Below are 17778 nucleotides of genomic sequence, written 5' to 3' on the forward strand. Positions count from 1 at the left end.
TGCATCTTCCATGAGTTCCAGATAGAGAGGATGGAGTCCAGGCAATATTTGAAAGAAATTTTCTAAAATTTGTGGAAAACATAAATACCCAGATTCAAAAATGATGAGTCCCAAGCAGGATAAATAGATGAAAATCTATTTATCAGCTGATTCAATTGAAATCGAGGAACAATAAAGACAGAGACAATCTCAAAAAGACAGAGACCATCTCAAACATACCGAGATAACAAGGTCCAATCTGGAGTGCAGAATGGTTGGGACATACCTGAGAAGATGTTTCCAAGGATGCTTTTTTCTAAGCTGAGATCCAATAGATTAATCAAAGTTAGCTAGGTGAAGTGGCGGGGTGGGGGTGGGAGTCAGGGAGAGAATAGCTCTCGGGGCACAGGGAACAGCATGTGCAAAGAGACTCTAAGGTACGAAATCATGGTACAGAGGATGAACTAAGAGAAGTTACGTGCTCCTGGAACACAAGTAATAGGAGAAAAGATACAGCTGAAACTGGAGAATGAGATAGGGAAGGATTTTGTAATGTCTTTTTGTCCTTATCTGAAAATACATTGAACATTTTAAGTAATTGTCTGAAAATTAGGAAATAAAGATGTCTGTAAGAGTGCAGATATAATTGAATGAGACCTAATGAAGGGAAACCAAATGACCTGGTATTTATCAATCATGCATTTTTACCTGGAAGAACTTAAAAGACTCTGTACAAGTTTCGGCAAAGTTCAAAGGGGATCCAGAGGATAGAACTTGGCAAGAAAGACACTTTTATCCCAGAAAGCTGAGACCATCACCCTAGAAAGGCTGAAAGTAGAGAATGCATTCTTACAAGCCCAGGGACATCAATGATGCTGCAGTCCTACAATTACTGAAGGCTTTGTGAGTCAAGGATATCATTTGATCTAAATACTGGGTTGGAAAGTTAAGAAAGCAAAGCACAGAGAAGGGACATGATTTGTCCAATCAACAGAGTACTTCTGCTACCCCATCCCACGCACAGGTGCCTGGAACAAGGTGACAAACTCATAAAATATTAGATGTTTGAGTGACAGGAACCTAAAACCCAGGTCATGCGGCACTCAAATGACTCTCCACTATAATGAAAGCTGCCATTCTGTAAGTGCCTACTATATGCTACATACTGTAGTATGTGTATTACCTCATATAATCTTCATAACATCCCTAAGAAGTATCATTATTCCCTTTTTACAGATGAGGAAACAGAGGCACAGAATTAAGTTATCTAACCAGGTTCACACAGCTGCCAGTCTGACTCCAGAAGCTCTGGCTATAACTTACCCTAACGCTGTGCTGGATTTTATGATTGACAGCTCCATGAAAGGCAAGAGACTGGACTTATGCCAGGTTCATGGTACCTATTCACATGGGTCAAACAATAACTATGAACTCAAAAATAAAAAAGCAGACTCTGGAGCCCTGAGCATCCATCCACTCACCACTCTAAAAGCAACAGTTATAGTAGATGCTCATTTCAACACACCACTTTTTTGAGTACCAATTCTTTGAGCAGTAACACTGCTTTTATGGGTTTTGCATACCCAAACATTCTCTCTGCAATAAATGTTTAAATAATTCAACTCTGTCATAAAGAAAAACTTAATTCTCTTGCTTATATCTCTGTAAGATATGACAAGCCACTTAATGATTTTGAAAAAGAGCAAGAGAGAGGGAAAGAGAAATGTAAGGAACATATTCCAGATATAGATCACGGATGGTCGATGTGCAAGTCAAGAAACCGCCAAGGATGCCCACGAGCTCCCAGCTTCTCCCAGTGCTCCTTTCTCTCCAGTGGCAACCTGTATGCTAGCCACGGGGCTTCCTCATTCAAAAAAAGAAGAAAAGCACTCATCCTAAGAGGGCCATGGGTTTCTGGCCTGGGAAAGTCCCTCTTCCCTCAATGAGATTCTACTTTTCATCTCTACATTAAAAGGAATCACCCTGGCCATCAATAGTCTAGAGGTTCCATGAAACATACCATTGCAAAATGGCTACAGAAAATATGAGTAACACCTTCCCACCCTCACCCCAAACACTCCCCAGCCAGGTGTCTATCATTCTGCCTCACATGCCCCAAATAGTGCCGTTTCCCCAAGGCATGGTTAAATCCCCAAGAGTCATTACAAACCAAATGCCATAGACACATGCGTCTACTCTAGCAATCTTGGATCCACTGATTTGATTCCAGGAAGCCATTCTGCACGATAGAAGTGGAATGTGAGGAGAGTGGAGGGCAGTACACATTTCCTCAGGTCTCACAGAGAAAAGGCTGATATATGCTTAAAGATGATCTGGCAGAAGAAACCAATTTTGTCTTCAAATTATTTAGAATTGTAGGAAATATTTTTAAAGACTGCTCAGCCTTTTACAAAGATGCAAACCCCTCAGAAGTGTCTACACTACATAAAACTAATATAAAGTAATATTGAATGTCAACTGTAATCGACAACAAATTTTTAAAAATTCAAAAAGAGGTATCTGTGCTACAGGAAGCTGCTTTACTATGCTATCGGCACTGTTACAAACTTTTGCTCTGCCCTGTAGAAGGTGGGGCTTTTGTTGTCCTCACAGGCAGATGTGCTCTAGACCTTCTTGGCAGTCCTCCTCCACCACCTGCTCTCCATAAAGCCAGACCTCCCCACACCTATGAGGCATTTGCTCCTTCTAACCTGCCCAGAACAAGCTCCAGATTCTCCAAGGCAGAACATCCAGCTTTGCCTTAGAAGGTCAGAGCACTGATATCTAAAGCCCAAATGTTCCTCTAAAACTTGCCAAGTGTACTTGGCAGAAGCCATGTCATGGTCCCTACTGAGCGTTAAAAGGCCGTGTTAGTGACAGAATGGGTTTGTTTTGTTGTTGTTGTTTTTTGAAGAGGTTTTTCTTTTTTTTTTGGTCCCTTTTTTCTGCTCTGGAAACAAATACTCTGATGAAGCAAGGTGGTTCAGTGCTTGATTTTCCATTTGGACAGGTGGTGTTTCTTTGAAACAGATGCTGTTTGTTGGCTGTCACTGAATGTTTGGGGTTGGGCGAGGGGCTGAGTTATGTTTCCAAGGCCTTAGGTTGTGGATAAAGACCGACGCAGCCAATGATGGTCACTAGGGAAAGGTAACTGGTAAATCTGCTAATTATTATCTATTGGCCCTTTTGTTGCCAGCTAAATGTATCTTCTGGTCTGAACTGAAGTGTCTTTTCTTTGTCATGATGAATACTCCCTTCAGTTAGAGACAGTGTTTTAAAATTTCCTAAGTAAGCGGGCATGTTTTACTGACCCAAGAAGGAATCCACAACAAATTGGCCTGAGTTAAAATCTTAACTAATGATTCTCCTTCATAAACTGTCTACCAGGAAGTTAATCGAGTTGCTAAGAGTTATGCTCTAATCAAGACATTGGTCAAAGTGTGGTCTTTAACTGTGACTGTGTTACTTGGAGTCTTCTCTTGTCTCTGTGATCACGTTTGTCTTCTGTCATGTGTCTTGTTCATGCCAGATGTATGGGCCAAGGGGACAGGAGCACAATGCAGTGTCATCCTACAGTTTAATGGGTGATGGACACCCAGGAGGGTCTGAGACCTGCTCCCTGTGCCTTCCCTTCAGCTTTACAGATTCTTTTCTGAATCCCCCTCCTCACAAAGCGCCGTGCAAAATGCTTAGGCAGCAGTGGTGATAGAGATGCAGTCTCCACCCCTAAATGATGCATAATCAAGTACGGTTAATAAGCAGAATTACATAGACACCTGTTATTCTACCCAATGCTTTAAGAGAGTTAGAAACACTCAAGAAAAGGAGAGTCAACATTTGAATGTCAGGATTTGCAAAGGCTTTAAGCAAACGTAACATTCGATATAGGCTCTGAAGAATTGGGAAGAGGGTGCTCCAGATGGAGGGGATGGAGCGAGTAAGCACAGAAATGAGAAAACATAGGGCTTGTTTTCAGGAACAACGAGGAGTCCACTTTAACTAGAGAATGCATGAATGAGTAAGAGTGATTGGTTATGGTCATACTGTGAAGGATTTCAAACATCTCTGTATGTTTGATTTGATGTCAGTAGGGGCCACTGAAGCCCATTGATTTAGGGGGACCATAATCAGACAGGCTCCTGAAGATTATCCTGGCAGTGATTTGCAACATGAATCAGAGAGAGGATTACAGGCAGGGAGGTCATTTAGAAAGCTATTGTGGTTATTTTGGTAGGAGATCATGAATGTGGTCACAGGTCATAATGGGATGGGGACAGATGGAAGAAGTGGCTCTGTTTGTCATCAGTCATGGCCTTTAGTACTTGGTAGTTTGGGAAGAAGTCTGTTAATGTGAGCTTTCTGGGACTTCTGTGCTCCTGCTTAAGGCCTGACCAGGTACAAACCTGGTTCTGGCAAAGACAGAAAATGGACAGATATGGGGTTTACCTCCCAGACAGAATTATTGCCCCCTCCTCGATTTTACCTCTGGAATGCCTAGGTTAAGAAAGGCACCACTGGAAGGGATATAGAATTTGTGGTACAAGAGCAAGAATGATGGAGGCTGCCCACCACCCTTCCATCTTCCTACTGCATTGACTATAACTTACCTATATCTAGTTGTTTTATTTGGACATAAGCTGAAAATTGCTCATCTGTATTTTAGACTCATTGGCATTTTTTCTTCCTTCACACACACTATGCTGAAAAATATCTAATCAAAAGCACTTATTCGTATTGGCAACTAGCTAAAGAAAGAAGGGAGGAGGTTAAGGCTATGACTCAGGAAGCGATATCACAAGGTTTTCTGGGGGAAGTCCTCACTTCCAGGGGTTGATGGTCTCCTAGTTGCCCACCTCCACACTGGGACTATGGGACATGATTATATCTTAAAGCTGGTTCAGTAGGCCTTTCTTAAATAATTTTTTTTTTTTTTTGGCTAACACTGATCTTAGTGTTACAAAGACTGTAAAGAGAGTTCTTAGCCTTTAGTGAATCACATTGACCCAGAATGTAATGGGGAAACAAATAAGCAAGTGCTGCCTTGTGTGGTATTGAATCTATTGCTCTAAAGAACATTTAGTATGTATCAAAATTATCTAGGGAATGTGATTTCAAATATGCCCCTTTCTAGACTCTGATTCCTGAGATTTCTGATTCTGCAGGTCCAGGGTGGGACCCAGAAATGTGCCATTTTAACAAGTCCCCCAGGTGGTTCTCTTATAGGAACACAGCAGTCCACTTTGGAAAACAGGGCAAATAGTCGGGGAAGAGAGATGTATAAGTGATCAGAGATGGCAGAATATGAGGACAAGTCCACTCTGAAAGAAAAAGAAGACTAATAAGGATAAGGAGCATGACAGGGAAACTGCATTGAATGGTGTTGCAACAATAATCCTTGGAGTCAAACAACCTCAATTCAAATTCAAAGGCCATTACTCTATCAGCAGTTTGCCCTAGCTTAATAAGCCACTGTAACTTTACAAGCCTCTGTTTCCTTTTCTGTAAAATTGGAATAATAATTCATTGCAGTTGCTTCGAGTTTTGATAAACTAGCATAAAGTGCTTGTGACGGAGAATACTCATCAACAATAATTCTCCACCTCATCCTCCTTCCCATTAGACCTACCAAGAACTCACTTTTGAGCCAAGTAACTTATTTTTCTCTTCTTTGTGAAATCAACTGTGTTCATCAGAAATGCACATGAGCCCGACCCTCAGCACCTCACGCTGGCTTCATAAGAAATAAAATGTCTCTCTCTGAGAACAATTTGTGGTCCTCCCCCACAGAGAACACACTAAAAACATAAAACCCTGATATTTCTTTCTCTCTCTTCCTCCCACCCTTTTCCCATAGTGTAGTACTGGTACAGGGCCTGCTGCTGAGAATAAATACAGTATGTCCCAGGGAAACGACAGTCCCTTTCAATTGGTCCTCGCTTTCTGATGGGTAACCAGGGATGCTCGTTGTCATGGTAACCCCATGAACTCTGTGACCCAGGTCAGGCCTGATCAGAGGCAAAGCCCTCTGAGCAAGGCTAGATTTGCCTGCATCCTCTGAAGAGCTGGAAAGAAGAGAAGAAAGAGAAAGAGTAGGGAGATGAAAGAGAGAGAGAAATAAAGAGAGGGAAGCAGAAAGAGAACAAAAGCGAGAGAGAGAGAGAGAGAGAGAGAGAGAGAGTGTGTGTGTGTGTGTGTGTGTGCGCGCGCGCGTGTGCGTGTGTGCGTGCGTGTACGTTTGAATAGAGACTGGAGGTTTGCCAAAGGAGAGCTGCATCAATACAGAAGCTTCTCAGGTCAGGACACATGGGATGGACTAGAAAGAGTACCAAGAAAGCCTCCTGGGAGACTGGCACAGTAGCCCAGTGCAAAAGACCAGGCAGCGGGGTGACAAAGGCTTGATTTAGCATTTTTTGTGGTGGTGATGATAAGACCTATTGTTAACAAAACCTCTTCATCGAGCACTGACTCATCCCAGGCACTTTTATGAAGTATTTGATGTGCTTTAGCTTATGTAATTCTAATGACAACCCTGTGAATGTAGTATTGTTTTCATCCTGATCATACAGTTCAGAAAACTGAGGCATGGAGAAGTTCCAGAACTTGGCCAAGATTACCTGGCATGAAAATGGGAGTGTTGGATTTTCAACCCTGGCAGCCTGATTCCAGAACCTCTTCTCAACCGTTAGGCAAAAATGTAAGATGTAAGGAGGGAAATTGTGAGAAAAGAATGATTATTTGGAAAATAAGCATCATTTATTATTTCCCCCCACACACACACACACACACACACACACACACACACACACACACACACTTTTATTTAGTCCTACCCAACCAATATACAAATAAGAAAACTGAGTTTCCACAAAGGGTAGTGGCTCTCTGTCGTCTCTGCCTGAATTCCCTAGGGAATCCTTGCCTCCCTTCTGTGCCATTTGCATCTGTGGGGCACACCTGTCCTTCTGTTCAGGACCAGGACTATACCACAGGTTGATGTCATTGACCTACACCTAAAAATAAAAGAGGGCACCTCCAAGGAGTATGAAATTTCCCTGCTTGCCCATGACAGATCGAACCCAAAACACCTCTAAAGATTTTTATGCTGCCCAAATTCTATAGAGATTTTGATTCCTTTCAACAACGAAAAGAAATCATTTAAAAATGACTGTACTAGAAGTGGGTGGAGGTGGGGAGGTTAGAAAGGAGACTTTCATTCATGTCACACCTACTGTGTGCCGGGCAGTGCTCATGTCCCCAGGGTGCCAAGAATATTCAAGCACTAATCTTCCCCTCTACCTTTCGATTTAGTTTTTATTGTTTACCCTTCTCAGGTTGGGGAATGAAGATTTAGAGAGGTGATACTTCGCTTAGGTTCTCAAAGTGATTCATAGGATGGGGTTTAAGTACAAAGCCTAACTCTGAAACCCTAGTTCTTTGCACATCCCCACCTCTGTGCTAATGGAGGCACCCCTTACTACCTTTGCCACCTTTTAAGGTGGCATCCTTAAAACATCAGGGGCGATAAGGCACCAGGTGGCCTCCACAGCCAAAGCACCCCCTCTTGAATTACTAGGGTAGGCTGGAGCTCCACAGTGCAGATTTATTTTGGAGGATCCTGGTGAAATCACAAAGACAAACGCACACTTATTCCTGTTAGGGCTTCGTTTTTATCATGCTTGCTTGAGGGGCTCATAACAGCAGAGCAGCACATGAGAGAGAAAGAAGGAAGGTGGCCAGAGCAAGGTGGCAAGGATGGATCTGGGGAGATGAGTAACACGGGAAACTAATGGCCTTTACCCAGGCGAGAACGGCTGTTGGATGCAGGCTCTGATTTGCCTGCAGAAGCACAGCTTTCTTCCGCTGATACACAGTGTGTGCTGCTTCCTTTTAAGAGGCTGCTGTTGTCAAAAATAGCGTCTCTTTTTTTTCCTCCCTCTCATCAGCAACTTTATTTCAGTCTTTTACCTTTTTCTAAGAAGGCAGCTGCTCTAATACAAAGGCAGACCAGGAGGGAGAAAGTCTGGATACCTGTCCCAGGTCTGCCACTCAGGGCTTGTGGGTGTGGGAAGCAAATGTGCTTTGGTGTTGATCAGACCCTTCTTCAAACCCTGCCTCCCACATTTACAGCCATGTGATCCTGGGAAAGTAGCAAGCGGCCTTACAGACCACTGACTGATGGTTAGGCTCTTGAAGTCAGGGCTAAGTATCAATCCCAGGTCTGCAAGTCAATGGCAAAAGTTGCTGAGACAAGTTACTTCACCTCCCTAAGTCTTGGTTTCCCCAAATATAACAACTGGAGGTAACGTTAGCATTCACTTGAGTGGTTGTTAAGTGATTATATGAGATCATATGAAGTGCTTAACACAGTGCCTGGCACATATTAAAGTGACTAAGAAGTGCTAATTATCACTGCTTATCTGAGGATTACTTAGTTTTCTCATCTTCCAAATGGGGATCCTACTACAAGCTTCACAGGATTATTTTAGGAATAAATGAAATCAGTTATGAAGAGTTCATATTGCCAAAGAAATTCTCGAATATTAATCCCCTTTCTTCCTGCCCCACCACCCACTTTCCCTTTCTGCTTCCCCTCAGTGCTTGCTATCTATTCGGTTAGTTGGAGGACCTGACCCAAATAAGCAATGGTTGCCTTCTCTGGACCAGACCACTCCAGGCTTCTTTTCATTTCAATGAGGTAGAAATTTCAGGACACTAGAAGACAGAAATGTTCAGATGTGTAGTGTTATTCCCTTTTATACTTGGTGCCCCAAACTTTCAACTAATAGCCACATTGCTTCCATCTACATGAGAGCAGGAAGCTCCTGAGCAAAGCCTGATCTCTGAGGGCAGGAATAATGGCAGGGAAACGGGTAGCAATTGATCCCCTACAAAGAAATACTGAGCCATCTCTTCTAGTAACGTTTTATGAATGGTTCCATGGGCTGAGATCATGGCTCAATAATCATATCTAACCAGCCTCTTTTTCAGGGAGAAAAAGGGCAAGGGCCCAGGTAAATCCCTAACCACAGGCACCAACTTTAGGGAAAAGGCACCAACTTTCTTCTAACTAGATGGAGGTAGTAAGTCAGCAGAGCATCTAAACAAAAGAAAGTCAGGCGGGGAAATGTACATGCATTATTCATCCCTCGCCAGCGCAAACACCTAGCAGAAAAAGAACATAACGACCTCTCAATCACATTCTCTATTCCCATGGGAATGAAATGTATTCCTCCGGAGGAATGCTAAAAAGAAATCCGCTAGTTGAGACAGTCTCCTTGTGGCCCACAAACATCATGACTTTCCCCCACTCCAGATCTTTCCTCTTCCTGACTCCTTCTTCTCTCCATCTATATTTCAAGCACAGTTCAGTGAAGAAGGGCCAACTGTCTCACAGAACCTAAGAGAATTTCTAGCATGTAAGAATCTCCTATCGATTGCCTGTCCCATAGAGTGATTCCTACCCTGCCAACTTCCATGTACATGGTGACTTTATGAGAATGTTATCAAATCAGGTGATGTGTCTGATCTGTCTGATTCACGAGAACCAGGAAATACTAGTCTTACTGTAGAGACCATCTAACACGATTAAACCAATCGACTTTTAATTCGTGGTCTCTTTGGCTGTTACCAGAACATGACTATGCTCCTGAGATTTAATTCTACCAACATTTCAAGTATAGTACTTTCAAAGCGTTAAAGTGAATACTCTTAAGAAAAGCAAGGATGAATAAATTATGACATTGGCACTCCCAAGATTTGTTATCTAAAGCAAGCACTGCAAATTCAAATGCCCTGAGGGGCCAGGTAAAGAAAGTGAGTGAAATGGATCAGGGGTAAACCTTTATGTGGTTTCCTCATTTTTCATAGTCATGAGCATCAGGAATTCACTTCTGCTCTAAGCAACAAAACCACAGTGCAAACATTACAGTAAATATGATTATGGTTAATATTTATTGAGCACTCTCTATATATGGCTAAACTCTCTAAGTCCTCATATGCTTCCCTAATTCATATAACACTGACCGGAATCCAATGAAGTAGGTTCTATGAAGAACCTCATTTTACAGATAATGAATCAGTGGCACAGAGAGGTTAAGTAAATTGTCAAAGGTCACACGGTTGGTAAGTGGCAGAACCAGAATTTGAACCCAACCAGTCCAGCTTCAGAGCCTATGCCCTTATCCACTATACTATATTATAAATAGAAAATTTCCCAGACAGTCTCTGGAAGATCACAGGAAATGAGGGGACTTAGTAAACACAAGGACATGCCTGTCTAGAGGGGACAGCCTCAACTCACTCTGGTCTAATATAGCCATGTGAGAATGTTGCCAGATCTTCTGGTTTTTCATAAGAAACTAGAAATCTCAATTTTTGTCTAAATTATTCAATTTTTTTGAGTGGCAATCACAGTTTAGATAGAAGGAAAGAGAGAAGACAAAAGCCAGCAATGATGAACAAAGAAAAGAGGAAGTACCATAAAGACAGATCGCAGATCAATAGATAGATAAACAAGGCACGGTGGGAAAACCATGCAGGTAGGGGTTAATATCTTGCCCTTCCCCAGGATGGGAGTTATGGGAAGGCCTCTAGAAGGAGGCAGCTGTCCCTGAACAGCACCTTAAACCAGTGGGGAGAAGATTTATAAGCCAAATAGAGAGAAGGGTACTTCAGGTGAAAGATACAGCAAGTGCACAGTACAAAGTGAAGGGGAGGGTAATTCTTCTGCTCTTTTTCAATCTTGTTATTGCTGTTTTCAGCAGGGAATCATTTTATCAAACAAAGTCTCTCGTGGAATCTCATTAGAAAATACAGATATGAGTGTAGCTGCTGAAGCAAGAGCTGAGGGGCTGGAAGTGATAGAAGGGAGAGAAAGAAGGGGGGCTAAGAGCTAGAGTCAGGCTCAGGCTGGGCGAGAGACCTAGAAGATCAGAGTGTTCCTCTCTTCCTCAGAAGCCACCCTCTATCACTGGAGGGTGACATCCCCAACTTTATGAACCAATGTATTTTAAAGTCCACGAGAAAATCATGGTCCTGATGGCCTGCCCAGCATTCTGTTCACATTGACGTCTGCCTTTCAGTGGCCAGTCTTTAGAACTGGCCCAGCTTTTCTTCCTTTCATTGAACCCGAGGAGACTGACGTGAGACCAGTGGGCTGGCTCTTGTCCTGAATGGTGTTTCTACTGCCTACATTCATTGTGGGGAGATTTTCATTCATTTTCTTCAATACCTTTTGTCAAGTATCTCCAAGGTATCTGACACAGACGCATGTGCCTACTGCTGCTGGCACATGATTATACATTACAGGACAAGATATGGTTGACTGTGAGCTGCAAATGAACTGTTGACTCCTGCTTCTCACAATATGGGGTGGGCTAGGGATCACGTGTGCCTCTGAAATGCTTTCTGTCTATAGAATCCCTGCTGGTGGGGTCCAATACCCATCCAGCTCTCCGTACTGTATCAGGGATCTTAGCCTTAAAGCAAGTTACCGGGCTGGAAATATGTAACACACATGTAAAACTAGTGTGCAGTCTCTGGAGGTTCAAGTAACTTCTGTGGTTCAATGCACATCTCAGAAACTTAAATCATTCCTTCATTCAACAACATTTATCAAGCAGCTACTGTATTCGCTCATATGATGGGAGCAGCATCCCTACCACTGAAGAGCTCCCGATCAGGATGAAGGAGCTGACAATGGATAATGGAGTGATGAGTCTGTTGCTATAAGGCATGCAAATACAGCAAGACGGAAAGGAAGTCTTGATTCATTCTTCTTGGGGACATTGCATGAGAATTTGCAGTGAACAGCCTATGTTAGAGTTCGTAAGATGAATAGAGTTTCACAAAGTGGCAAAGTGTGCCAGGTAGGGCATGTGCCAACACATGACGGTGTGGCTTTATTGGCCAATCCAGAAACCTGCATTTGTCCAGAATTAATTTCAAAGCACATTCACATCTAGCACCTCATTTGATCCTCATGCTACAGGCAGCTGGAGCAGGAGCACGTAATTATTTCCATTTTATAAATTGGAAAACTGAGGCATAGTTAGGGTGACCTACTATCCTGTTTTTGCCTGGGATTGAGGGAGTTCCCAAGAGGTGGGAATTCCAGTGCTAAAAACAGGAAATTCCCAGGCAAATGGGGACCAGCTGGTCACCCTAGGTTCAGTTATGGGACTTGTCATATAACTTGATCAGAGATGAGCGAGGGACTCGAATCAGACCTCCAGACTCTTTCCTTCAGAATCTTCAGAATCTTTCTCTGAATGGAGAGGTTAAGAGAGTACTCTATATGTGTATTTTTGCCTCTTTTTTTTTTTTTAACCCAATTCTTTTGTCTCGTAAAGTCAGAAACCAAAGACAAAACTTCTGTTTTCTGGCTGACTTACTGCCTGACCAACATTCCTTCTAGAGAAATCACAGAACTAACTGTCTGTTTCTTGAGTATACACAGGGAAAACCACCTGGAGTGGTCACAGGTGCAGGGACCTTTGACTCTACCTGTACACCTTCAGGATGTCTGCATTTTAATTGAGGCTCCTGACCTAATCCCACTAACTCTATTTCCTGCTGCTTGGTCATTATTTAGCCTGTCCCGCTTTACCCACCACCCCAAGCTACTGGGCCAACAGAGTCCTACGGGCCGTTAGCTTTCTGCCCTGTCAGTGATGGTGTTCACCTTAGATGGTCTACACTGATAGTGTTGTAGACTAGACAAAAGACAGAGGAGGCTTTCAGACCCTTGTCCAAAAGGAAAGCAATTGAGAAGGCGCTGTCCGGGACCCAGGTCCACAAATGCCTGGTCCTGACTTGGATTCCACTGCCCTCCCCCCAGGCACAGCAGGCCACACAAGCTTTGGTTCTTGCTTGAGGCTTTGGCTCCCACTCCCAGCAAAATGTCCCTGGTTTGGGCTCAGCAAAGTTGCAGAAACACCCAAAGAAGGTTTCTCCCCAAGCTCCCCCTCCTAGCAGAAGTGGTTGACTCATCCTTTGCAGTCCTATGTAAGAGAGGCTGCTATAGCCTGGCCAGCTCAGGGAGAAGTATAAAGGGAGAAAGGGGGTGGCCGGAACTTCTTCGCAGAGAGAGCGCCCTGGGCCTCGGAACAGTCAAGACACATGTAAGGAAGAGTTAGAATGACCATGGTCACTTGTATGCTGGCTGTTAATCCAGTGCAAGGACACTCCCACCCTTCACAATCCCCCTAACAGCCTTTAAACCTCACTCGTCAGTAGCTGCACTCTCCCTAACGGGGGTAAAGGCAGAGCCCCTTGAAGTCTCTTCCCCTAAAAGTCCAGTGTTTCCAGGCTAGAGGTGTCAATGACCAATAAAAAGCCAAGAAAGGAAACAGTGAGAAGGGGAACACTTGAGAGTATTTTCTTTTGCCAAAAAAAAAGACATTAAAAGAAACAAAAGAAAAAATTACCATCTCTCAACATCATTTAATAAGAGAAGAAATATATTAACACTATGAAAGAAGGAAATAATCAGTTGCATGTAGAGGACTGCTCTTTAAATTAAAAAGTTCAGCTTTCTGAAAACTCACTATAAAGTCTTATCTTTCCTCATTTTCCCATTGATAATTGAAAACTTCATTGCAAATTGGCTTGGCTCATTGAACCAGCCTTTTGGTTACCACTGATCGAATCCCAACTTTTTATTAAGATCATGAACTCTTTCCATGTTTTTCCTGACAAACAGTCGTCCCACCAACAATGTCCCATGAAATTGCTACTTTTCAAATAGCAATTTCCAGAGAGCCTTAACAGCTCCAAAGTTTGCCATCGCTTGAGCAGCAATCTGTGTCCCTGTGGCTTCATTTTCCTGATCTAATTCTGCCCTCCAGCATCCCAGAGAAAAAGCCTAGCTCCTCTTCCACTGACAATCAATCCACTGACAAACCAATAGTTTCTAAGTGAGCCCTGTTAACTTTGCAGTGACTTGCTATTTCCATTATTGTTGGATCCAGGGTTGAAACTTTTGATCTTGTCTGTTCCCCTCATATGAGTCATCGTTTGGTTAATTAATTGATACATGTGTACTTAGGGCTGATTGCTGAGTATAGATGGGCTGCCAGTCTGAAGTCTCTCCCTGCTTCCATACCTTCCATATCTCCCTTGCCCACAAGTGTTGACTTCTTACCATAACATTCACTATTTGGAAACAATCAGATGATGTAATCTCATCTCCCAGAAGTTCCCCTCATCAAAGCCACACTCCCCAGGCCCCCTGCCTCCCAGCTCACTAAAGGTTTTCTAACTCCCAGCCACTAGCAGAATTAACTTCTCTCTTTTCTCAGTGCATCCATAATCTTTTATTTTTAAATCAGGTATAGTTTTCCACAAACTACTGAGAAGATTTTCTGCCTCCACACTAGACTATACGTTCCTTTAAGAATGAGGTTTATAACTCGTTCAATTTTTTATGCCTACTAAGTACTTAGCACAGTCCTTGACACTTACTTGGCCCTCATAAATACATAGGGATTTAACCCAAAGACACCAATTCTTTGCTCCAAAGGATTTATAATCAAGTTAAAAAGACTGAGACTAATACACATCAAATGATAGAAGACAGAGCAATGAATTGATTACTAGATGCCAGGAAAATTTAAAGAAAAGGTCAATGAGAAATTAAGCGTTCAAGGAAAATTTCAAGGGAAACATGCCCTTTGCAGGGCAACCAGGTGTTCGGAGAGAAGTCAAGGAGAATAGCAAGGTGCAAGGAGAAGCAGGAGAAAGACACTTGTTGAAAAAGAGCAGGTTACTTAGCAGCTTAGTCTGATTAAAACTGAAGCTTCCTTTGGGGGAGGAGAGGCAAAGCATATTATTGCAGGCTGGGTGTACACTCCAAGGGTTTTATCCCACACTCCTCGGATGCTTGAATTCAAGGTTTGGAAGGAAAGAGTAGAAGTATAGACAATTCTCTCAGAATTGAAGCCCAGAATTCAGTCCTTAGCCTTTCATAAGTTGAGGCCTAATTAAAACTATCCGAAATATCTCCCTTGGCTGCTTTATCCAAATTTTAATTTCCCCACAAATATATGATAATCAAGCTTTTCACAGTGGCAAGGTTGAATGCATTGAACTTGAGTGAGTACAAGATCATCCTGAAGACTACCCTTCCAGAGTTCCAACTCCTTCCTCCCCAGGACTTCCAAAGATAATTCATTGATTCGAATGCTCCTCTGGACACATCAGCTCCTGTGGCAGAGGGTCAGGGCTCAGGTAATTGAGGGTTTCTTCTGTTCATTGACCCTCTTGGAGAATAAATGCCATGCATGTCCTCATGTCGGTGACCACAGGACTAGCTGTATGCTCTGATGACCCAAGACCATCACCTCCCTTCTGCTGAACATCTGTCCGAATCTAGGAATTTTCAGATCACTCTTACTCTGCTGAATTAGGACCACATCTGGTTCTATTCTGTTTGTGTTATGCTTGTTTGTTTTGTTCTGTGCCAAGCACAGGACTTGGCATAAGTAAAGTTTTACTTGATTTGTTGAATAAGTAATTATTATAACCATCCTTTGAGCCTTCTAAAAAATCTTTGCTGTGGATCCTTGAAGTTCTGTTTTTTATTCAAATTATAGAGAAAAATAAGAACAATGCATCTAAATTCATTCATTCTAAAGGACTTTCCTTTATCCTGAAATATGCCCATCTTATTTCTTTGATTTTTTTTTTTTTAGCATTTTTAATTCACTTAGAGAAAGGTGATGGAAGATGGGAGTTGCTCTCTTTAAACATTTTTACTTAGCAAAATTAACAGTTAACACACACCTGCATCAGTTCTCCTACCTCCACTCTCTTTCCTCATCCATGATATCTGTCTATCTGGAAACTACTCCTGGTCTAGAGGATAGCCTCTGCTTTCCTCTAGATTTTCAAGAGGATTTTCCTGGATTTTCAAGATATCTGAGTTCTTATTAAGCTCTTGGCTTTCCTTTTAATGGAATGTTTTAAGAAGGACACTTTAAAAATCAAATTTATACCTCTTTAACTTCTGTTTTGAAAATGTTGAACATAATCTTTCTTGAGGATTCTATCTTTATCAATTACCAATGAGAGAGAGAGAGAGAGAAGGGAGGGAGGGAGGAGGAGGAGGGAGGGAGGGAGGGAGGAAGCTGGCATGAAGGAAGGAAGGAAGGAAGGAAGGAAGGAAGGAAGGAAGGAAGGAAGGAAGGAAGAAGAGGGAGGATGATAAAGAGGGGGAAAAAGACTGCTTTGGCCCTTTCCTTAAAGTCAGGTTGTAAATCAGCATCTTATCAAATGGCCTGTGATGAGGCTTTTCTCATTTGCTGCCTTTGCTCTACTGTGGGCTTGGAAAATAACAATCTTTGGGTGTTAAAACTGTGCAATGTAAAAGTTTTTAAAAAATAGTAAGTCCAGGGGGTATAGGGGAGAAGGGCCTAAGTGAGCACTGAAGGGGATCAATACAAACAGTATCCCATCTTTGGAAAGCTGGAGAGTACAGTGGTTGCATGCATAGGCTTTAGTCACACAGAGCTGCATTAGAACCTTTGGCAAATTATGAATGTCTGTGGAATAGAAAGAGTAATAACATGACAAACAAAGAGGGATGTGAGAATTAAGTGAAATAAAGCATGTGAAGTACTCAGTACTATGCCTAGCCCATAATGAGCCCTCACTAAAAACAAATGTTAACTACATTGATATCCTAGGATCCTGTGCATTTTCTCTGCACACTTTCTGGTTCTTTCCTGTTATGTTCCAGATAGGTAGGTTTGCCAGATAGCTAAGTGAGAAACATATAAGCTGATATTGCATTTGGATCTTGTTCATTGATTAAAAAGAAAAAGTATTTCTCAATCTTTTATACTGCATGGGACGTCTTATACTAAATGTCATGGGGAAGGGTCTAAAAACACAGGAACCATCGTCTCTGCTCTGGGAAACTGACAATCTATTTGTGGAGACCCAGCCAACACACCAATCAACTAGAACAATATTATAGCATGAGGGGTCAGAGTTCAAGCCCAGAGAATCACTCAGGAAGGGGGACATTTAAAAGTAAAATATAACTAAATGCCTTTTCAGGCAGTCCGTTTTGTGATCTGCTCGTGAGATCATACACTCACCAATATAGGACAGACATAAACTTTCCCCACATTTCCCATTGTGGGGCTCATTCCATGAGGATTACCCATTTTCTCCAAAAACCTCTTAACACTACCGACCCCAAACTAGATTCTGTGTCTAAGGGTAACAAAGAATAGAGGTTTGATTTCTAAAGAGTAAAAGCAACAACAACAAACATGATCTGATAACCCACAACAGAAATGAGAATTAAGAACTTGACAACACCAAACTTTGTTTTCCTTTTCAACGGTTCCCCATACCTCCCCTTCCAGGGCAGTTCCCCCTCTGCCCCTGCACCAACACCCCTCCCTCCCCCATGCTGATTCTTTCTGCCTCTAGTCCCTCAACATGGAAGGTTTGTGAAGCCAAGGCAGTGACTGTATATTCCTGCAATGAACTTGCCTTGGGAAGAATCTCAGGGCCAATCAAAGCCCTTTGTGTGTTCTCAAGCCCAGGTTCCATTTTGGCTTTTTTTTTTTTGAGAGGGAAAATGAGAAAGAGAGTGAGTGAGTGAGAGCAAGCTTTGGCCCACAAAAGGTACCTAAAAGACTAAAGAGCGCATATTTCTGAGATCTGTTAATGGAAATTGTTTTCCCAGCTTGAAAATTGCCACATTTAAACTCACAACGTGGAGTAAGTGAAATCATAAATATGAACTCCTTTTCAGGCAACAAACAGCATTCAGAGTCTTTCTCC

General features: G+C 42.4%; 1 protein-coding gene across 5 annotated transcripts in view; it reads left to right on the top strand.

Moving 5' to 3' along the window:
- Window positions 1–17778, top strand: part of GRIA1 (glutamate ionotropic receptor AMPA type subunit 1) — a 279509-nt gene that overhangs the window by 241553 nt on the left and 20178 nt on the right. For 2 of the 5 annotated variants that reach the window (XM_039836664.1, XM_039836663.1), the window contains exon 15: window positions 15046–15165. The exons of 2 other annotated variants lie outside the window; for them this stretch is intronic. Coding sequence is in view for 2 of the 3 variants with exons in the window: in XM_039836663.1 (XP_039692597.1) it covers window positions 15046–15057 (12 nt within the window). In the remaining variant the exon portion in view is untranslated. Of the gene's footprint in view, window positions 1–6545; window positions 6610–15045; window positions 15166–17778 lie in introns of those variants that run through there. One more of the 5 variants, XM_039836665.1, reaches the window with a different exon arrangement.

Source organism: Pteropus medius, unplaced genomic scaffold (genome assembly GCF_902729225.1).
Source record: "Pteropus medius unplaced genomic scaffold, Ma_sr-lr_union100, whole genome shotgun sequence".
Lineage (NCBI taxonomy): Eukaryota > Metazoa > Chordata > Mammalia > Chiroptera > Pteropodidae > Pteropus > Pteropus medius.